This window comes from Rhodamnia argentea, chromosome 8 (assembly GCF_020921035.1).
Source record: "Rhodamnia argentea isolate NSW1041297 chromosome 8, ASM2092103v1, whole genome shotgun sequence".
Taxonomy (NCBI): Eukaryota; Viridiplantae; Streptophyta; class Magnoliopsida; order Myrtales; family Myrtaceae; genus Rhodamnia; species Rhodamnia argentea.
In genome coordinates, this window is record NC_063157.1 from 28,624,706 (window position 1) to 28,648,331 (window position 23,626).

A 23,626-nucleotide genomic window follows, 5' to 3' on the forward strand; every position below is an offset into this window, starting at 1 on the left:
CTCTTTCTTGCTACGCTTTATTCGTTGTGATTGTGCACGGAATCATAACACAACGTACTACTAAAGCACAGATCGAGAGCTTGGATCCCGACATTATCTCTCATTTTCTTATTTTCGATATTCCTGTTATTCCGTTGCTCCCTCTGAATTTTCTTTTGCTCAATACTCCATCATTCTGTCCGTTTTTCTGTTCCACCGGTTGTCCCGTCAATAAGATCCCATCCCCAACCCCGTCTTCCGCATGCAAGGATCAGCTTGAATGCGAGAGGGAGCGAAAACATCATCGACCCGTTTTCCGGGCGATTTCGATTCTCGGAAAGAAGGAAAGAACCGTTCATCACCTGACGCAAGAGAACTGCGAAATGAAACCCCCTTTTGCCGCATTAGCTGAACAGAACAGATGCGTGACTCCGAGCATCTCTTATGGATCCAACCGTCTTCCCCCCACCCCCGCGGCCGGCGACGTGGCTGCCTGCTTTACTTGCCGAAAGAAACTGAAGAGAATCGAGGGGAAAGTGGGGAGGAGGGGAAAAGTGAAGTTGAAGCCTGTCTTGTCGAATCTGGACTTAGGAATGGATCTACTTTTTGTCTTGTGAAGGTAAGAAGACTGCAAAAAGGTGTTGGGGGGAGGGATCGAACTTCATGTTCCGCGCATTGTTAATGTTAAATACGTGGAAGTAGCCCCTTTTTCCCGTTTCTGATGTTTACATGCCTTAGGGAAAAAGCATGTGCCGCATTTCTGTCGTCTCGTCACTTTCTTGGTTTCCATATCAGCAAAGGAATCTTACAATGTTACTGTTCCACCGGTAAAATGGTTACTTGTCTTGGTTCTCGATGCTTTCCCCGACTTAATCTTCTGATTTTCTTGATTTGGTAATTCGCTTTTAGAGAAAATTCTAAATAAAGACATGAAGTGTCCTCGTTTTCTCAAATGAAAAAGGCCATAACAAATCTCATTTCTAATAAGAGGCCCAAGTGACTATAGTTATTTCAAATAAGGATCCCAACCCCTTTGGCCGCTAAAAAATAAAAAAAAAAAAAAAATTTTTTTTTATGTAATTTTAATTTTATTTAATCTAGATTGAATTTAAATTTTAAATTAAAAAGGAAAAAAAAAAAAAAAAAAACCCCCCCCCCCCTTTCCCCCCCCCCCCCAAAAAAAAAAAAAAAAAAAGGAAAAAAAAGCCGCAACCTTCAATGGGGGTGGTGACTATAGTTATTTCTTGGCAGGGCAAAGGCTGGCGGAGTTTTGCTTTTTTGTGTGTTTTTTCCAAGTTTCTGCCCTTTTTTTTTTTTTTTTTTTCAGCTTGTTTTTCTATGATTTTTTAACCTAATTTAATTAAGATTTGATGTAACGATTAGGATTCAGAACAAAATTGCATCATTTTAGAGCTTTAGTTGACCTGCAAGCTCTCTCCGGCTATTGGGGAGGCGAGGGTTGCCTCGCACAAGTCCTCGTTATCTCTTCCCTCTCTAGGCATCGTTGGAGGTTGGCCATCACCTAAGACTGGCCATCTCAAAAAAGAAAGAAAACAATTGAAAAAGGAAAAAAATAAAGTGAAAAATAAAAAAAGAAGTAAACGACGAAAATGCCATTAAATCTTGGTGCTTTCTTAGGCTCTTATTTCAAATAATGTTCATTTCAAGCCCTTATTTAAAAAAATGAAAGCACTTTTCGTCTTTATTTAGAGTTTTCCCTCGCTCTTGTATTGTTTTTGAGCTGTGCAATTGAATTCATCGGATAACGCGTCACGGCTGGCATGAGGATGAATTGACATGGGATGCTGGTGCAGCACTCGACATCGTCAAATCACAAGTTGCGAGAAATTTTCTGCATTTGGCTGATCCTGGTTTTAGCATGATCGGACAATTGTATTTAAGGCAAAAGCTAGTATATCGAAAATTAAGACATCCTCCAGATTGTTTGCTTAACAATGCCATTGGAGTACTCTCTAAAACCATCAAGGATTTTCGCATGTACAATCAAAATTAATCTCGTGGATGTCCTTTCCATCATGAATAATAATACTAGGAGGTGAAAAACTATGGTTTTGCCCAATTTGATTACGAAGTGAATCGTCAAAAACCGAATGGTATGCTTGGACCCATCCCACTTGTTTAACATTGATTAAGTACCATTCACTTCAGCAGCTAGCAATTGCTTCAACGGATTGAATACATGCTGATCCAGGGCAAAGAATGCAAATTCCGACCCGACAATCTGTTTTTGCGGCGACGACACCGGTTTGGTCAAACCATGAAACAAATCAATTGCCAAAGCAAAAGGTTTGTAAGGGTGAGGGAATTCACTAGCCATCACAGCGTCATAGTTTGCATTATGAACAATTGTATGAGTAAATAACTAACTCGAGATAATCCAGCAATCTCTGAACGAGTAGCTGACTGCCGACTGCAGATTCGTTGACAGAAGTAGCAATCACGGTGTATGATATTACATTTGGCGATACTGATGAGTGATAACTGAAGAGTCCACGCAAGACCGTCTGTTCCTATTCCTGGCAATGCCCTACGATGATTAAGGATCCAAATCTAGCTGCTTCGCTCCCAAATTGAAGGTTGGTCTCTAGAAACGACTTCTCCTCTCCAGTTCATTGCAAAACTGAGATGAGGCCATCGAGGTAATGAAGTCTCTGACCCATGCGACAGTCTCAACTTTGGATGTCCATGTGCAAGCAGGATTCTTTTGATGGCCAAGATGTCTCGAATGCGAATGCCCGAAAGATGATCTTCCTGTAGTCGACAATGCTATTTTCAGATTCGCAAAAGATTTGCTAATCCATTGAGAGATGAATTTGCAGGTCCATGACATTGCTTGAAGGATGGTCTTCCACATGAGATCTGGCCAATCCGCCTCCCATTTCTGATATCTCCCAAGCTTGTTATCCCGTGGAGATGGAGATGAAGCTATAAAAAAAAAAGTCGAACACCATAGAATTTAGCCACAGGCATGAAGTGACAGCATATGTGAAACATTAGCAGGAAAACCGAAAATACTTTCCATCTACCTACCCTTGCACAATGAACAACTACCTTTTCAAGTACGAGGAGGATAGAGCTCCCACAGCGCGACCGTAGAGTCCTCTGATGCAGAGGCCATCAGCTTACAATCAGTTGAGAATGAAACCGCATTACACTGCCAATGCAAGCCACAACTCAGAGGGGGAGAGAGAGACAGAGAGAGAGAGAAATTCTGCAAAGAACATCCTCGAATCTCGATCACCATAAAAATGTGTGAATGCTTGGTGATCCAAAAAAGGGAATAAAAAATGTAAGCTCTTGAATAAAGGACAAAGGAATCAAATACCGTTGCCTGGTGATACTTCAATATCGCCAAGGGACTCCCTTTGCAATAATTGTATATCCGAACTCTGCTTATGAAATAAAATATGAGACGTCATATCAAATGTGGTAGAGAAGAAAACAGGTACCTTCTCAATGCTGGTGGTTTTACAAAAGAGAAAATGGACTCCTCATCCAGAACTCAAGCAGCATAGCATGTGAGTACATATAACCCGTTAATAATGACCACACAAAGAAATCCCACTGCAAGTTTAGATGTCAAACCTGTGATCCCAGCCAGCAGTCGCAGCAATTTTGTCATCTGGTCTTATTGATACGCTGGCAATGCCACCTCGCTCCAAATTAATTCCTGTTTTAGCCACACAGCGTCCCTGAACACACAAAAACAAGTAATTATACCAGAAATAGGACAGAATGGAGAAAAGTAGTCCAGTCACACAATAACAAACATATATAACAAAAACAGAAGAACAGCTGAAAAAGGGCCTGAATAAGTTAATTATGATTAACCTAATAAAATCCCTTCTTGTAATAGGATTTTTACCTGCTATTGAGAGACTTAAGTGTGCAAAATAGTACCCTTCACAAGCCAAAGAAGTACAAAGAAAAGCTTACTGGATTATCAATTCCCACAGATTGCACTCAATTATCTAGTTCAATGTTCACATCTCCACTGATAAACAATTGCCCTCTACTGAACTCTTGTTTTCTATAACAAAGGCTTTTTAGGGCCAACCATAATACAGGCTTTGACCTAAAGCCAAATTTATAATTGCAATTCTCCAAAATGTTTGAAGTTGTCATTTTTCACAGAAAATTGCCTATTTTGTTTGTGAAAACAAGTCTGAGACAATTTCCTCTAGGAATGGAAATTACGTTTACCTGTGTGGACACATATTCCGATAAATTCTCATCTTTGTTTTTTGAGAAAAATGTTCTTCTGAAGTTGCCAGCCCCTAAAACTGGAGAGAGAAGGGGGGTGGGAGTGGGAGGGGGCGTGGTAACTTTATTCCTGAGTTTCTTAAACAAATGTAAATTTAGTAATAACCTCATTTTCAAACTACAAAAAAAAAAAAAAAAAAAAAGAGAATTTCCGCATATCAGACACCCAATTTGCCATTACACAGTGTCAACAACTCTAAATTCAGCTTGTATTGAGGAAATTTTAAAATCCCAGATTTAATAGGAAGCGTAAAAAGTCCCAGAAACCACAGGAAGCCCAATAAAACCTAACAAGATCTTCTCATAGCCCGCACACATCAAAATGTCACTGACCTCAAAAAGCCACTGACCAGGTGAATGCAGCTAAAGAAAATTTGGCAGGACATGACATACGATGAAAACATGCTGGTGACAACATCAAGCATCTCAACGCGTTTTCTTATTGCCAAAACCTAAATGAATAGTTTTTATACAATCTATGAAAATGAGACAGAAGTATAACTAAATAGAAAACAACACTTAGGTAGAAAGAATCATCTTCATAAGGGTAGTTACCAGAGAATGGTCCAAACTGTACCATATGATTTTGTCATCTGCAGCACCAGAGATACCCCCACTGTTTGACTGATCTATGCACAGGCTCAGAACTGCACCATGAACGAAGAATTAACCCAATCTCATTGTAAATGTATTAATGAAATAGAAGCAGAACACATGAACAAAAATGTGTATAGAATCGTCACCAGGCTCTGAATGAAACTTCACAGAAGTCATTGGAATCTGAGGATTACGTATGTCCCACCACAGCATTGATCCATCCTCATAACTGCAAGAAGCATCCTAGAAGCAATGAGGTAAATCGTAGAGGCTTTGGAACCAGAAAAAGAAACTTTTCATTTGACAATCAATGGATAATAAGAAAAAAACCCAAATTTTCAAATTTCTTTTCAATGTTTACAGGGGATGTCAAGCATCTCCATTCTCTACTGCAATTTATCCTTCACCTCGCTCACCCTGATGAAGGGTATAAAAGCACATGATAAACATCAGCGCAAAAGTTCAAGAGAGGATAGTCATACGTCCTATTACACAGCCCACGTTCAAATACTGGACAGACTCGTTAAATAAACTTTTACATTTACAAAACTTGTCAAGATATCCCAAGAAAAATTACAATTACCAGATTTCATAGGCAGTTCATCTCTCATCAAATATTTATTAAAAGAATCAGAAAATTGGTCCAGACAATAACATGGTTATTAGGAAGAATGAGGCATTACCCAGCCAAAACATTGAGGAACCCCTGAGAGCCAGATGGTATAGAGGCTTGAATTGCCATGCACATACCTACCACGAAACAATAAGTTGTACTTCGACTATATTTCGAATCACATGAAAACAGAAGTAACCACAAACTAGTCTACTTACTCTCAGAGTTATAATGAAACTTTTAAGTAGACAAATGAACACTGAATCTTAGAATTCAAGCAACTATATGAAGCAGGACCTAACATAGTATTGCTGCGACGAGGAAGCTACTGACAACATTGCAGGTAAGATGTTCTGGCCAAAAGAAAAAGGTGCCAGCCGATTGGCGAAGTATTTAGCATCTTAATATGTAGCAAACATCAAACATTATGTTCCATAGGAAGTCGGATTCAACAAAAACATAGTTCCCTCATGTGTGAGAGACTGTGTCAAGATTCTAGACCAATTTGAGTAGCACACAATTTCCTAAGAGGAGGAGAGCAGAGAGTATCATAAAAGAACATCCCCCATGTGCTTTTGACAGTGAGATTAGGCGACAGTCAACTTCCAGTTAGTAATAATTATGTCAAATAACTAAGACAGTCAACCGATAATTAAGGTTTCCGGCCAATCAGACAAATACTTCAGCTGTTAATCATTCAAATGATTTCCTCGAGAACTGTACGCCTTCTTTAATACTCGACTTGGATGTGGTAGTAGTAACCCAAAAAAAAGCTTCATGGATGGAAAATAAATACAGATGTATTCCCATGAATATTATCAAATAGCATTTTGTGAACATTCAAGTAAAGTGTACATACACATCAATTGCCAGCTATTCCAAGGAATTCATAATTTAGACAAACTTGGTCAGCAGAAAAATTCAAGAAGCAGTTACACAATACCACAACATGAGCACGCGAGAGTCTCCCAAAGGAAAAGACAGTCGTGGGAATACCTCTTTCTTTAGTTGAGATCCCTTGACAGGCACCAAGATTGTCTGGAGGTAGTTGAACTGACCTTTGATTATTTCTGAGATCCCAAATTTCAACCTTTTCGTTTCACACGAGTAAAAAATCAATAGGAAGAGTGCAATAGGATCGCAGAAATCTGACATAGTTTTCAAAATCAGCAGAAAAGAACCTGCGAAGTCTGCTCCCCTGCTATAGCTATGTAGATGGGTCCTTTAGCACATAAAACCTTTGTCAGCAACCATAGAGGTCAAAGGTAAATCAACTTCATCCTTATTGTAAATTATGTGCAGCCAAAAAGTTATCTATCCCAAATAACTGCTAAACATCCGCAAGAGAAATAAGAAGGGCAACAGACAAAACTATGGGTCCATGCATAGACAACCGTGTGACACTTGGAAAATTACAGTTGCAAGCTCAACTTATCACGATGCATAGAGAATAAATTTAACTCCATTAACGTACTCTCTCTGACTTGCCTTAATTCAGGCACGAACATGATTGTAGTAAATCTATGTATTTCCTGGAAATGTAACTGAACAGACCTTTATAGCCATGGGAACACTCTGCTAGACTTCCCTCAACCCGTCCTCCACTACCATTTCGGGTTTCTGAATCAGAAGTTTCTCCAACTCCCACATCTTGGAAACTTGCAGACTCTTCAGCTGGCCTTACACAAGCAGAAGCCTTCTTCACCAATGAAAGCTTGCAAAAGTTATAACAGTTTGCATTGATAGTCAGCAGGGGATTTCTGCCACAAGAAAAAACATGTAACTTTAACTCTGCATACATTGATGAAGAGAAAAGGAGCACCTGTCTTAGTACACACAAGGACACTAAATATATGCTAAATCTTGCCAGCTAAATGATGTGCCAGTACAAGTCATTGATTCATTGAAGCCCGGGCTCAAAGAAACAGTCTCCATCTAAATGGCTAAAGAAGGTTTGCTACATCACTTAGCAAGCATTTTAGCATAAACTCTCAGTACAAACGGCATTCATCTACACCATCAACTTTCTGAGGCATAACCATCTCCATAATCATTGCCCCTTCATCCAATTCCAATGTGATATTAAGTATATTTTGTCTGCCCTCATGGTAACTCTACTCTCGCACACTAGAACAAGGACCACCTCGACTTAGAATCAGCTAATTACAAGACAAAATCCGGTAACATTTCCACTATGAAAGCATCCATAATGGCTACCCAATACCTGGATAGGCCACCATCTTCAAGGTCCCAGCACTTAACTGTCCCATCCCTTCCTTGGCTACAATCTCAACAAGACAATCATAACCCATCAATCACTTCAAACGACAAAGATACAAAGTTAATGCATCTGCAAAAAGAGAAAGGGAAACCTAAGAATTTTATCAGCTCCAAGCACGGGGCTAGTAGCGATGCAGATGATCCCGTGAGCCGCACTGTGCACCCTGCCATCCATTTACAGAAAACAACTATATACGCTTAAAAACAAAAATTGTAAAAAAAAATTTGCAACTTTTCATCGAAAACTACAAGCAAAGTATTCCCAAAAAAAAAAAGAAAAAAAGGGAACTTTGAGGAAGCAACGACCAAGAAGACGCAACGGTCCGTCGCTGAGAGGTGTCCCAAATCCGCAATTCGCCGTCCGAAGCACTGCGATGTCAAAAGCCCGTGGAGGGTGTAGAACTCGAAAAGTCATTTTTCATGGTGGAGATATGAAAGGAGAACCGGGAAAAAAAGAAACGGGGTTTGAGCGTTACCCAGTGAAGAGCAAGGGGCGAGAGAAGTGGAAGCAAGCGTCCATAACAGAGGCGCGATGACCGCGAAGCACCGCGACGGGGTCGGGGGAGGCCGTTTGCTCATCGAGGGCGGCGGCGGCGAGCTATCGTCGCTGTCGGAAGTAGAATCGACGGCTCTGCTCGGTGAATGATCAGCTTGCTGAGTGAAGGAAACTGTTTACGGGACCGGAGAATTGTTGGAAGAGTAAAAAGGAAAAACCTCGCGTCCGATTATTGGACTACTGATCTTGTTACCAAAAAGAAAAGAACTGATCTTGAGCACAAAACAAAGAAATTACCCAAATTCCAAACAAGGGCTTCAAGTATTCTCATTATTTTCAAATAAGAGATTGAAATTTTTTTTTAAATAAGTGACCTGTTCGATTCAAAGAATGGCTGACTAGGGGTATTTTTGTTATTTTCTATTTTGATTTCTTTTTCTTTTTTTCTTTTGTTTTTTCCTGTTTTCAATTTTTTTTTTCTTTGTTATGTAAGAAATGCATTGTTCATCATCTCTTTTATAGGGACAACCCAGATTTGGCGAGGGCCGAGGGCGCCCTCACCTGTGGCCAAGGTGAGGCCAAGAGAGACAATTTCAACGGTTTTGTCACCGAGTCTCCATGAAAGCGCTTAACAATCCCAAGGAGCCACATTTAGTCAAGAACGTTAGAAGGAAATCGATCATCACCATTGCGGGTGATGAGGACGATGAGCCTCGAGTCTTGCACTGGGTCGCCACTACAAGCCCACGAGGTCACTAGTCCCTAGCTGCGGCAACGCTAAGGTCGTGTGACCTCGACGAGCCTCACAATGAATAGGTCTAGAGCGGTGATGCAACCATCGCCGAGCGTTGACCAAGCAACCATAAGCCTTATTTGCAAATAAGTGCCACAAGCGAAGGGAAAATTTTGTAGAGAAGAGACTTGGGTTGTCACTGTAAAAGAGATGATAAATAGTGCCCTTGGTTGAAGATAATGAACAGTACCTTGGAGAGGGTAAAAATCCAAGGGTCTGGACGAAACAAAGGAAAAAAATAGAAATAGAAAAAAAGAAAAGAAAAAAATGACAAAAATGCCCTTTGTCATGTCCATTTTTGAAACAAAGAGGGCGATTCAGATACTTATTTAAAATAAGTTCCACTTTATACTTTTATTTAAGAAAATAAGAACATTTTAGACCCTTATTTGAAATTTTCCCGAGAAATAGAGTTTAAATGAATAATAAATATTTTTTATTAATTAATTATTTCAATTTATACAAATGAATATTTTAAAAAAAATATTTTTAAATCATTTGTTTTTCAAAAAATGAACAGAACTTAAATGAATCTCCTCATTGGCGTCATTATGAGAAACAAGATTCAAAGAAAATAAACAAAGATTGTAAAATATATTAAAATTTACTAATTTTGCTTAAAGAGTTGCAAATCTGCTACAATCCATGATTTTGCCTCAATATTTGTCACAAGTATAATAATTTTGGCTTGTTTGCGACATGAACAATAATTTGAGATAAATATGGCACGATTGTACCAATTTTTTTTGTAACACAAAAATTAGATTGATATGGATGTAACACAAGTATAACGATTTAAGATTTTATTGGTATAAAACCTAATTTGTTACCACTAAATTATTTTTAAGCAGCCTTACGTTAATTTGTTAAAATAGACAAGGAGAAAAAGTAGCAACATAAAATATTTAAAATAGCAAATATAATACACCTTACTTTCTTAGGTACTCTCTCTTTAAACAAGCATTTTTTTCATTTGTGCAGTCATCTGCACGGACAAAAAATTACCAATTTAGGATTAATTGCAATTATACCAACTATGTACTAAACTTTTTAATTTGACAAACTCAATTTTAAATCTTTTTACAATTTGTCAATTTAGTTCATTCCAACCAATTTAGGTTGAAAACCGCTAATGTGCCATCCTACATAGTATAATTGACATTGACATGGATAATTTTTATAATTTATAATTTTTATTTAATTTTTATTGTTTTTTCTTTTCTTTCCATCCTCTGCTCGATGCTAGGCCTTGGGCGAGGCTCACCCTCACCAAAGGTTGACAAGGGTCAACCTCACCGGATTCCAATGAGATGACCTAAGCCTCATAGGAGCTGGCGAGGTGAGCCTTGCTTGATGTTGGGTAGCTTGGTAAGGTCACCTCACAGAGGCTGATGAAGTCGACCCTCGCCTGCGGTTGTCATTGGCCATCGCCGAGGTCTAGCAACCGGTGGAGGAAGAAAGAGAAAAAAGAAAACGAAAAAAAAAAAAAAATAAAATAAAGAATAAGAAATTGTAAAAAAAATGCAATTTTTTTTTTAATTTGTAAATGTTAATACTGGTCGTGACACATAGTACGGCCAATGTTTACTTTAGTAAATTTTCGTCAAAATTGATCGGAATGACTAAGTTGGCAAATCGTAAAATATTTAGGACTAAATTGGCCAAATTAAAAAGGTTTAGAAATGAATTAATATAAATATAACAAGTTTATAATTTTTTTATTAATTTTTTTCCTTGCATAGATGTTCCCATCCTATCCACTAAACTTTTTGAATGGTGATATTGAGGTTATATATGCGATAAAAACTTCATGGAGAGACGAGAAGAAACATAAAAACAACAGTAAAATATTCGAAAATAACAAGTTTTGAGAAATTTTATTGCTTTACTCATAATGATTAGGAAGCATTTCACGTTATTACAGTCTAGAAATGTGAGGAAGATAGCGTTATTTCATATTGATTAAATGACCTCAAATTGATTTAGAAATTTTTAACATAACGGTCATATTGAATACTAAAAATATTTTTGAGAATTAATCAAAATTTTAGGGATAACATTACTCATTTAATAAAAGAGTGAGCGACCTCATTGAACCAATTCAAATTTTGGAGATGAAATTATATGTTGAGCAAAAGTTTGAAAATTATAAGTATCATCATCGATCGAGATTAAGAGAGGAGCTTGTTCAATTAATGACATAGGACACAGGTCATCGCCGGACATTGTTGGGCTCCTCTAGCCCACATGAAAATTTGGGTTAGATGGGTTTATTGATCTGGGTAGCCAGTTGAAGTTAAAGCTTTTCTAGCCCATTTGGAGGATCGAAGTGCTTCCCCACCTTCGAGCCACGCTTCTCTTGCAACAAAATCTATCCTTTTTCTCTTACAAATCACCCTCGTCCTCGCGTCACGTGCGAAGGAGTGTTGGTGGAAAACCATGTTGTGGAATTGATGTAGTGTGGATCGGTTGATATATCCCTATTAGCTTTTACTCATTGGTTCAATTCACTCGAACTCAAAGCTTTCTCATGATAATTTCCCCGATGGCTATCATAACAAATGGTGATTATTAGGATTAATGTGGTTGTCGGTATGACAATTTTCATCGTGGTTTGTTTGGTAGAATAGAGAACATGGGCGAAAGTAAAGGGCGTGTCTTGTGGCATGGTGACATGGTCCAGATCGACGTTGATGGTCGTTGTGGCGTGTAGCAACAGAGACATTAATTTTAGATTTGTCGACACATGAAATATACCTAAAGTAAGGGAGAGCTCATCTGATATAAGAGCCTCACATGTGAGGAGAGATTGCTTAAATGCACGAGCGAACTATTCAGCGTTTGTTAAATCCCGAATTCTCCTTGGTGTGAAACAATCAAGTTTTGTTGGAAACACACAAATGAGCTCAGATCTGAGATAACACATAACACCAAAAATACTTAACAACTATGCGAGGGACACCTTCGGTGTGAACAAACGAGAATTGGACAAAGTGATGTGCTTGCGAATCCCGGTCGAAGTACAATGCTTATCCACATGTGAATTTGAAGTGCTAGCTTCTAATTAACCCTCTGGAACGAACCCTAATGAACAGCCATTTCTATAACTTTTTATGTTGAGTTTGGCCAAAAAAGTTATCTTTAGGGTCTGGTCCGTCCGTTTGAACATAAGTCGTTTTCGGAAATTATTTTTCGACTTTCCGATATTTAAATGACGGACAAGTAATTGATCTACAGAAAGTGTTGTCCATGGACCGTAAACAACAAGCTTAAATTGAGGGAAAACGAATTTCTCAAATGAAGACTAGTCATTTTCCCTGAAAATGGTTTCCGTAGAAGATATTTTCCTTTATTATGACTTCTCAGCAAAACAAACGTAGCCTAAGGGCCTGTTTGGTAACAATTCTATCACCAAGAACAATTTTTTAGCAGAAATGATTTTTTCTAATTTTGTCTTGGAAACAAATAAGTAGATTTTTTTTCTTTTTATTTTTATTCCAAATATGTTCCCTAGCCACCGATCTGTTTATAGGAGCAGAAAAAATAATTGGCGTCATTAAACAAATTTCTATTCTTTTTCTATTTGTACAAATAAAAGAATAGAAATCAGAAAAACATGAGCGTTACCAAACATGTCATGAGCGTAAACTGAATGCTTAATCCACCAACTCAAGTGGGACATATGTGATTAGGTGAGAACTTGTAATGTAATCAATTTGGACACACATAAGTGGCTTTTTCCATCGTGGAAGCAGGAAATATCTTCATATGTATATATTCCTTTATGTTTTAACCTTGATTTGGCTCTTCGTGGCAGAGGAGTTTGGAGGCAACATCATTGATTAAACTAATACTAAGTAGGAAGATCCAAACACTCTTGTCCTCGAACGTTTGGTTTCAATGACGAGTGAACGAAAGCTGGATCCCAACATCTTGGGGATCTAAGAGGAACTCGCCACGTGGACGCATCGGAAGCCGGTCAAATGGAAAAAATCAGCAAACATGATTTTTGGCCCTTTTGGCACAAAATTAGAATAATTAAATCTCGGGTTAGAGAGATCTGAATAAACCAAATTGGAATATGGGTTGAACCCAAGAAGGAATCAGACCTTTTGGAGGTGACCCTTTCCTTTGCATGAAGACCAGGCAAAAGCTGTGACACCCCAAAATTTCCGTTTCTTCACATCGATCGATCATGTTTAAGCTAAGCCTACTTCGAAGCTTCATGACTTAGTAGAGCTTGAAGAAAAGTTGGCTCAAGGATTCTTTCTACATAGGCGATGAATTTGTCGAAGCGCTTCGCAAAAGTTCAATTAGGGATTTGGTGATTGAGTAGCGTTAGGGCGACCGTTCCCATCATTAATTTGAGCAAGATGTGAACGGGACAATTGACGAGTGAGGAAAAATGCTAAGACATATAGTGGATGAGATGTAGGGGATGGAAGCTTAACTCTCGCTAACGTATGCTAAATCAAATATTGGATTGAGAGAGATTATATGTATACATTATTGTATACATGATGGGCATAGGAGCATGGGGACTAAAGCTGATCATTAGGCAGGCACGGATCGATTGGGCCTTAAGGTCGGGTCTACATTTTTACTCAAGTCCGCCTGTTATAGAAATTTTTATGTACAAATTTTTAATAGATGCGTTTTGACTCCAACCAAAAGTACATTTGATCTATATCATGGCCCGTTTTCAAATAGTGGACTTTGTTCTAATTAAACAACTGGTGACCCAGATACATTTAAGGGGGACGATGTACTAGGAATTATATATGCTACTTATGTTGTTGTTTTGTTGGACGTAGAGAACACGACGAGCGCAAGGAAAGTGGAAAATCTGAACGTGGGAAACAGCTAGCACTCACGTAATCTGTCTTATCTAAAAAGTTTTTGGTATTAATTGTCCTCTTACATCGTTAATTTGAGCAAATGTGGGTGATACAATCCACAAGTGAGGAGAAAAGCTAAACAATATAGTGGATGACATGAGACTTAGGGGATCGAAGTTTATCTCTCTATGTCAAATTAGAATATACTAAATTAGATATTGAATAGAGGGAGATTATATGTATACAATATTGTAATAGATCAAGAGAAGGATATGTGCAATCACTTCCTTTTTGGCATAAGAATACCTCAAATGTCAATATTTATGTACAACGCTCACTTTGATGTCAATATTTTTTTGGGATCACTTAAGTACCAAATCGTAGAAAAAATAATTAATTTAATGCCAACGGGGAGAAATTTCGGCGACCTCATCGGAGTTGACACTTGAAATAATCAATTTTTTTAAAATTTTTACTTAAGTGATCCAAAAATGATCATTTTAGTGTCAAATTGGAGAAAAAACGATTACTTTTGTGCCAACGGCAAGAAATTCCGGCAACCTCACAGAAGTTGGTACTTAAATAATAGTTTTTCAAAAAATTGGCACTTACGTGATAAAAAAAATATTAGCACAAAAATGAGTGTTATAAACACAAAATTAGCCCTTGATGTGTCCTTTTGCCATTTCTTTTTAAAAAAATTACTAAAAAGGTTCTAAAATTATTGTAATTGTACCCATTTAGTGTTGAACTTATTTATTTTTTTTTTTGGCCAATTGAGTCTCCTTATGAATAGTTGGATGTGTATCATGTGACAAGTAAAAATGCTAATGCTTTGCCCTCTAACACCGGTGTTACACCTTTGCAGTCGTTACCGTCGATCGCCACCTCGACTATCGATAAACCCACCATTGATCACCACACGAGTTGACTACCACCACCGTCTCCTTTATCCATCTTTCTCGTCCTCCTCATTCTCTTGCCTCTTTCTATCCTTTCTATCCTCTCCATCTATGTTCGATCTCATTCTCTCTCACACTTACTCCGCCTAATTACTCCATTTAGGTGATGGGCACAGGCAATGGGCATAGGAGCATGGAGACTAGAGCTGATCATTAGGCAGGCACGGATCGGTCGGTCCTCAATGTCGGGTCTATATTTTCTCTCGACTCCGCCTGTTGTAGAAATTTTTATGTACAAATTTGCGACCTAGGTCAGCTTAGCTTGGAGAGAGACGATTATCTAATAGATGCGCTTTGACTCCACCCGAAAATACATTTGATCTTCTTCATAACCCGTTTTTTAAATAGTGGACTTTCTTCTAATTAAACAACTGGTGACCACAGATACATTTAAGGTGGACGATGTCCTAGGAATTATTTATGCTACTTAAGTTGTTGGTGGACGTAGAGAACACGACAGGCGCAAGAAAATTGGAAAAATCTGAACTTGGGAAACAGCTAGCACTCACGTAATCTGTCTTAATCTAAAAGAGTTTCTGGTAGGAATTGTCCTAAAGAAGGCGTTAGCATCCCAGATAATCTCTTTTAATAATATTACGGTTAATAACTTTCAATTATGGCAACATCATGTGACTAAATAAGGACAAGCATTAAAAAAAAAAAAAAAACACAGTAGAGAAACCTAGAGTCACATTGCAAAAAATCCTAAACATAATGCACTTGTGTCGATTTTTCCTTCATAAATTTCAATCATACCACTTGATTCTTAAACTTTTAAAGATTTACCAATATAGTCCATCGGACAAATTTTGGTTGGATATTGCTAACATAGATGTCGGTCGTCCTATATGGCATGATTGGCGCCGACGTAAACAAATTTTACAGTTTCCTAATATTTTTAAATGCTATTTTTTTTTTTTTCATTGTTTGGAGAGGTCGTTGCCCTCACCCAAGCCATTGCAAGATCTAGCAAGGGCCGCGAGGGTTAAGCCCTCGTCAGCCACAATGAAAAGTAAGGAAATAAAAAGAAACTAGAAAATAAAAAATAATTAAAATTTCAAAAAATAAATATTAGAAATTATATTTTTTTTTCAAGTCGATCTTGATCATGTCATGTGGAGCGGCCGGCGTCTATATCAATAGGTCGAGGGCTTTTTCGATGAGTGAGTGAGTGTGTGCGTCTCTCTGTATATACACATATTTAGTGTGCAAAATTAGGAATTTTTTTTTTGTCAAAAAATTTAAGAAAATTTGAGAGTAGAATTGTGCATGAAAAAAGTCAATGCAATGATAGCTCTGGTATAAGCATCTGGTCTATGGAGATGACATAGATTTGTTAGCATCTTTGTTTTGGACTTAGTTTTTTTTTTTTTTTTGGTCGGAATTTTGGTTGGTATGGCCGGTCGAGAGATGACTGTCGTAGCAAAATGAACCACCAACTCTTATTCTATCAGTATCCTTGGACGGCGTTGAAAACATTTTTTTTTTTTTTTTTTTTTTTGCGGGGGAGGTCGGAAGTTGAAAACCTACTTAAAAATGTCCTAACTTGATGGTGACCACAAAATTATCTGCTGGAAAGAAAATAACAATACTAAAATAATAACTTCACATGTGATATAAATAATTTCTTCTGTACGTGCAAGCAAAACAAAAATCAAAATATAGTCAATGCTTCAAATATAAACAAATTATGAATGTAGCAAAATTAAGGGTTAATATCACGAAAAATTCTAAATTGATATACATGTGATAAATTTAACTCAAATCACTTTTTTACCATTAAAAACTCTAAATGGGTACATCTGCGATAAATTTACTTCATTTTTTTTTTTTGGCAACAAAAATCCCAAACCGGTGCATTTGTGACAAATTTACTTCAAACTAAATTTTTTACCACCAAAAACACCGAACCGGTACGCCTGTGACAAATTTACCCTCTGCTAGTTTTTCGTTAAATTTTGCCATTAAATTGTTGAGTTGGATGACGTGTGGCAATTGACGGATATATCAATTTGAGGTTTTTACCTTATGTTTATCATATGTATACCAGTTTGGAATTTTTCATTGTATTAACCCAATTTAATGGAAACTAATGAAGAGTAAATTTGTCACATGTGTATCAATTTAGGGTTTTTGGTGCTCAAAAAATTAATTTGGGCTAAATTTATCACATGTGTATCGCTTTAGGGTTTTCATGACCAAAAAAATAGTTTAGAGTAAATTTGTCACATGTGTCTTGGTTTGGAATTTTTTATGGTAAAAAAAAATAATTTGAGGAAAATTTATTATAGATGTATCAATTTGTGGTTTTTCACGGCATTAACCTTAAAATTAGATATCTCATTGACTTAATGATGAGAACACCTACATTAGATAAAAAGATCCAAAATCTATGGAATGCCTTACTAACCGAATATAATGAGTTAGGATAAGATGCGAGCTAAATAACCGAAATAGCTTGCTGGCATAGACTAAGATATCGAACCTGTTTGTGTGTCCAACATACGCATTTCCTTAAACGCTAAGTTAATTGGAGTTGCAACGACATTTGTTGACATGGTATTTGTCAAGGGAAAATTGTTCAAAAAATCTTAGACTTATTGTACGACGGTCAATTCAGTTCTAAGCTTTTTAATTATGTTAATTGAGTCCTAAACTTTTTGACAATTTGGAAATGTAATTATTTCAATCAATTACCCAAATAATATGTTAGTGGCAAAAAAATTTAGGACAAAAGTGACACAATTGAAATGTTTGGCACTAAATTGACAAATCGTCAAAAAATTTAGGACTAAATCGCCATCGTTAAAATTTTTAAGACAAAATTAGCCGGCATACAATAGGTTTAGGACTTTTGAACAATTAACCCTATTTGTCAACTAGAGTGCTTTTGTACATGATATTTGAGATGATGGACCTTTTTTACCGGGGGGAGAGAAAGCAAAAAATGAAGGAGAATTCAAGTAGATCAAATAAGATCCACCATCCAATGAGTAAAGGGAGAGTTTGCTACAGTGATTCGAGCGGTGAGTGGCCCCTTCAAGAGTTGCGGGTCCTTGTCGCTGCATGAGTGGTAGCTCACGCTCAAAACTCCTCCAACACGAGTCCTAATTGTTGTGCCGCAGCCCCTTTCTCGGGTTAGCTTGCGCGATTTGCACTTCTAATTGCTTTAAGTTGAACCGTATGGCGGGTGGAAAGAAAAAAGACCTCACCTTCTCGTAGATGGTGTTGGTGAGCGGAACTTGAGTCTCCCCTGTTGATCTTCTTTTGCGGATAGAATCGTCAATGAGTGTAAGTAAGCACCCAACCTAAGAAAGGTGCTTGTTGAGAAAAGCTGGCTTTCGAGCCTGGTAACCTGTCATATATTGTGAAAATGAAGCTTACGTTGTGAGAAGAAAATGGTACTTCGCTTCGGATTCAGTATTCTCATTCAATACTTTCTGTTTTGCCAACGATAGGATGCCACCTGAGCACCGTACTGATCACGTTGCTTGCGGCAATGCCCAGACGTCGTATTCTCGAAGCGGCCCGAGAACAGATCCCGTGGTAACGGTGAACGACGGCAATGGACGGACGAGCACGTTTAGCACTCCTGCGATCAATTCGAGCCGATCCTTAGATTCGTTTGCTGACTTTCTATGTTAGAAACACGAGTGTCGTTAGTAGTCCGCCATAGCCACGCAAGTCGTCGGGTGGAGGACACGTGGGCGATCCATGGCCAATCGATTTGGTCTCTCTCTCTCTCTCTCTCTCTGCTTCGTTTGTCAATTGTGTATGCTGAACTGCTAACCGCCTCTTCTTTAAACCGGCATTTGACTTCAGAGGACGAAGGGACACGTGGTAGGACTAGGCTTATCTCAATCCTCATGCATAAAATGAAATACTAGATTCGTTCGGATATTATTATTATTATTATTATTATTATTATTTGTTTCTTTTTTTCACCAAATAATAATAATAATAATAATCGTGCTAAATGCCTTTATGCGAGAGTAGATGAAAGCAAAATGTGCTTAGCAATCACATTTACCAAATATACCATGCCTTGACAACACTTGAGACAATTTCGAATTACTACTAATACTTACGATATCCAGCAAAGTTATATAAATAGAAGCGGACCGAAGCTGAAGTAGCAACTTAGTTAGCAAACTCCGGGGTCAATTGAGTTGATCCCGACCTCATCGGGTTTTCGGTTCAAAAGGGGTGGAAACAATCTATTCAAATCCCGCCTACCGCGGGATCTCAAGAAAACCAAAGCGCATTTCCTTAAATTTTCTAAAGTTTGATTGAATTTGTCTCCTATGAGGTGTGATTTTTCTTGCCATCATCATTAAGGATAATAATACAAAAGACATAGATAACACTTTAATTTTCGAATTGAAAAGACAGACATACTAGAATAAAAAGAGTTTCACTAATGTATCGATCCGGTCCGAGTTGCTCGTTTGAGTCGTGTCGGCATATGAACAATATTCATGCCACAAGACAACCTCGTCACGCCAACATCTGGGGCCAAAATTTATTTATTACATCATATTCAAAGAAGAATGTTATCCTTGACTCTTTTAAAAGAAAGCAAAAAAAAAAAAAAATAAAAAAGGGGGAAAGAAAAAGCAAGCAGTCTCATCAAACCTTATAGGCTAAAGCCACGTGGTCATTGGGGCCATGCACATCATTCCACAATTTGTCCGCCTTCTCTTTTGCCCTACTAAGTCAACTCTCACCTTTTTGCATGGACATGGACAAATTCCATTATTTAAGGTTTTGTTCATTTCGCGAAAATTGAATAATTCAAAAAATAATTTTTTATATTGCTAAAAAATAGTTAGTGAATGAAAAAAATTTTATTATCAACGAGAGTTTATATCTAGCGAAATAAAGAGATCATTTCTAGAAATATATTTTTTAATTTATTTATTTTTCGTGACACAAACGCATTTTTATTTTTATTTGAAAGTTGCTAGCTTGAAAGTCCGGCAGATCTGTCGGTTATTTCTGATAGTACGATCTTCCAATTAATGGGTATTTTATGTAAAACACATGGTAATTATATGTAAATTTATGATTGAGATTGTACAATCTTTAATGCTACCGTGAGGAAAGTATTTTCCTATTTATTTTCTATCCACCAACTTTCTTCCCCTATATATACACGCACCCTCTTCTGAATCTCCGCCATCGAATAACTTATCTCCTCTCTCAACTTATCCACCTATCATTCTCTCCCCCAGACTTCTCTTTTGCTTTGGGGTAGTTTCTGTAAGTATTGTCGCTTGCACTAATGAGTTTAGCAGTGGAGAGTAACAATGGTCATGAGGTGGAAGAGAGCAAGTACCACAGAGGAGTAAGGCACCTTTGTGAGGGAGGTATAGAAAGAGTTCCGAGGAAGTACGTGTTTCCGGTTTCGGAGAGGCCAAGCTTGGACACGGAGAGAAGCAACGTTTGTTATAGCAGCAACCAAACCCTCAAGCTTCCGGTCATCGACTTTGCTCATCTTCAAGGCTCCAACAGACCACAAGTTCTCAAGTGTCTCGCGAATGCTTGCGAAGAATATGGCTTCTTTCAGGTAATATACATGTCGAGCATAGTTCTGAACATTCGAGAAGTGCATATTGTCATTGACGCACAGATTGAGACACTGCACACGCGCGCGCACATACATGTATATGTATGACTATGTAGACAATAATTCAAGGGTTGTTGCAATACTAGTGCCTCGCGAATGCTTGCGAAGAATATGGCTTCTTTCAGGTAATATACATGTCGAGCATAGTTCTGACGTGAAGTGCATATTGTCATTGACGCACAGATTGAGACACTGCACACGCGCGCGCACATACATGTACATGTATGACTATGTAGACAACAATTCCAGGGTTGTTGCAAAACATCATTAGTAGTCAAAAGAAACTAACAAGAACGCCGAGGTTTTTGCTGTTTTTATTTCGCCATACTTAGCTTTGTTAACTCACTGCGCACTAGTCGTGCCATCGATGGCGTTTCAGATACACTGCAATCAACCAAAATCAATTGACATTTCTCCTATCGATGTTAGATCAAACGCACATCAACCGGCAAATGTTTAGTGCTTAATCTTTGACTATGTGGATGCAGCTGGTGAACCATGGGATACCAAGTGAAGTGATCGAGGAAATGGGGAGTGTGGGCAGGAGGTTCTTTGAGCTGCCATATGAGGAGAGGTGCAAGTACATGACCCCAGACATGAGGTCTCCGGTCAGGTATGGCACCAGCTTCAACCAGAACAGAGACCAGTTCTTCTGCTGGAGGGACTTCCTCAAGCTCAGCTGCCACCCCTTGCCACAACATCTCCCCTCCTGGCCCTCCAATCCTACTGACTTGAGGTGATCATCTGTCTCTCGATTTCTACATCCAGCCTGACTCAACGAGCTATACATGTCCTTTTGGTTATAGGCGGGCCTAGACAAAAAGTTAGGCCTGACCTTAAAGCTTGGGCTGGGCATGATTTGTCCAATTTTCATCTCCAGTCAGGATAGCGTCCATCATGTCGGCAGCTGAACTGAGTTTTATGTACAAAAATTTGCAATGAACTACTGAAAATGGATCTTAAAATCCTGTTTCTACAAAGCATATTGAAGCTTGGTTGGTTAACCATGGCCCTTACCAATTATGGAACAGTTCGCTCTAATCAACTCTATCAGTTACGCCGTATTGAAGTGGTTTCCGCAGCAAACTATCGTAATCTACTCATTTTGTTCTACTTTACCTGAACCAATTAGATAGTATCCATAGAATTGCAACAGTTAGTATAATAGTACCAAGTAAATTTTCATCATCCTATCAGCTGATATGTATGTTTTCCATTATCAAGTACGTGAGATCGGCCCTGACGTTTTGATCTCTTAACAGGGAAGTAGCTGCTAACTACTCCATGAAGACCAAATTGTTGTACTTAAAGCTCATGGAAGCCATTCTGGAGAGTCTTGGGGTGAAGGAGACTGCACCGACATCTAGGGAAGATCACGAAAGTGACCGGATGGCAAGAGATTTAGAGAATGGAAGCCAAATCGTCGTGGTGAATTGCTACCCGGCATGCCCTGAACCCGATCTCACGCTCGGCATGCCGCCGCATTCGGACTACGGCATGCTCACGCTCCTCCTTCAGGACGAGTCAGTCCAGGGTCTTCAGGTTCACCATGGAGGGAGATGGGTGACTGTGGAGCCACTCCCCAACTCCTTTGTTGTCAATGTTGGTGACCATCTTGAGGTTGGTTCACTGCCTTCAACCCTCCAAAATAAATTGTCACGTTGTAATCAAACGAGTTTAGGAAACAACATGTCTTTTGTAATTGCAATAGGATTCAATACGTTCCAAACGGTTTAATTGATACTTACAAAGGGTTTCTTGTGGATTGTGGCAGATATTCAGCAATGGGAGATTCAAAAGCGTGCTTCATAGGGTTCTTGTGAACCCTTCGTCGACCCGAATCTCTATTGCTTCACTGCACAGCCTATCCTTCGACAGCACAGTCCGGCCGTCTCCAAAGCTGATTGACGAAGCCAATCCAAGTCACTACAAGGACACCGACTTCGCCAGTTTTCTTCACTACATTTCATCCGTCGGACACAAGGGCAAAAATTTCTTAGACAGCAGGAAATTGACCTGATTATGCAAATTGATCACCTAGGAAATCCTCAGTGATTTTGACAATTTGTAGTTGCAAATCAAGCAAATTATTAGCAGAACATGGGAATTGCATTCCCTTTCTATCGTAAGTTGTGTCACATGTGATGGTAGAAAAGATTATTCTCCAAATCATATGTTGTAAACTTCATGGTTGGCGTCTGGTTGTCGCAAGGTCAATCATCAAGTTGCTGCACACTGGTCCAAATAAAAGTAGAAAACTTAGGAGATAATTGCAGCGCAAATCTTAAAACTTGTCACAATAATGCATTAGGTCCTAGCAAAATGTTGCTTTCCATGCGTTTAATATTTTACAATTTGCAACTTCGTTGCACTTTAATCTGTTCCGTTAACTCCGTCAGTTTTAAGTGGATGGAAAATGCCACGTGATAAGTTTTATTATCTCTTCAATCCTGCGTGACCGTTAATAAGAAAATGCCACGCAGATTTCCTTGCATACACTTCTCTCTCGACAAATATTCATCAAAACCTTATTTCATCTTGCATACCCTCAATCACTTGCTAATACCTGGGCTTTCACAAATCATTTTGGAACTTTTCTGTGAACGCGTGGAGGCAACAATTTGTGACAGCACTAGAGATAATGGTGAATTGGAAGAAAGCAAGGGAGACACCTTTGAGAGAGAGAGAGAGAGAGAGATTTCAAAGGAAATACATGATGCCACATTCAGAGAGGCCAAAAGTGGAAAGAGAGAGAAGTGGTAGGTAGGGTGGCCAAGCTCTCAAGCAGCCACTCGTTTGACTTTGCTCTTCTTCAAGGCTCCAGACAGATCCCAAGTTCTCAAATGCTTGTAAAGAGCATGGCTTTTTCCAGATACATTGCAGAGACCACTTATGTCAAAGGCATAGAGCCCAACCCCGTCTCCTTGTTAAGATTGTTGGGGTGTGGTCCATACTCCTCATCCACAGGAAGACACGTTTACTTCATTGTGTTTGTGCATCTAATTCTAGCAATGATGCCTTACATTCCTCTCATCCTGCCGCTTTGTGCCTAGGGAGGGCAGTTCTCTGTTTGCTGTCGAGTTTGGGTTGTCAATTCATGTCGGGTTGTGTGTTAAACCTGAAAAAGAATCCTATTTTTAGAAATTCATGTCAAT

At 38.5% G+C, this 23,626-nt stretch overlaps 2 protein-coding genes across 2 annotated transcripts; one reads left to right on the plus strand and one right to left on the minus strand.

The window, feature by feature from the left end:
- Nucleotides 1-2,264: 2,264 nt before the first annotated feature.
- On the minus strand, nucleotides 2,265-8,332 carry LOC115755308 (protein DECREASED SIZE EXCLUSION LIMIT 1). Its single transcript, XM_030694643.2, is given in 15 exon segments — nucleotides 2,265-2,925; nucleotides 3,031-3,154; nucleotides 3,326-3,389; nucleotides 3,586-3,692; nucleotides 4,819-4,910; nucleotides 5,007-5,089; nucleotides 5,544-5,610; nucleotides 6,470-6,563; nucleotides 6,655-6,695; nucleotides 7,028-7,233; nucleotides 7,698-7,754; nucleotides 7,846-7,917; nucleotides 8,060-8,122; nucleotides 8,230-8,311; nucleotides 8,314-8,332. Coding segments are annotated over 14 exon segments (1,146 nt in total). The 3' UTR covers nucleotides 2,265-2,925; nucleotides 3,031-3,055.
- An 11,708-nt stretch (nucleotides 8,333-20,040) lies between these two features.
- LOC115755289 (probable 2-oxoglutarate-dependent dioxygenase SLC1) lies at nucleotides 20,041-22,671 on the plus strand. The gene is made up of 4 exons (XM_048283310.1): nucleotides 20,041-20,411; nucleotides 20,960-21,207; nucleotides 21,734-22,091; nucleotides 22,246-22,671. The coding sequence occupies exons 1-4, from the start codon at nucleotides 20,127-20,129 to the stop codon at nucleotides 22,489-22,491; spliced, it is 1,137 nt and encodes a 378-aa protein (XP_048139267.1). The 5' UTR covers nucleotides 20,041-20,126; the 3' UTR covers nucleotides 22,492-22,671.
- Nucleotides 22,672-23,626: the final 955 nt, after the last annotated feature.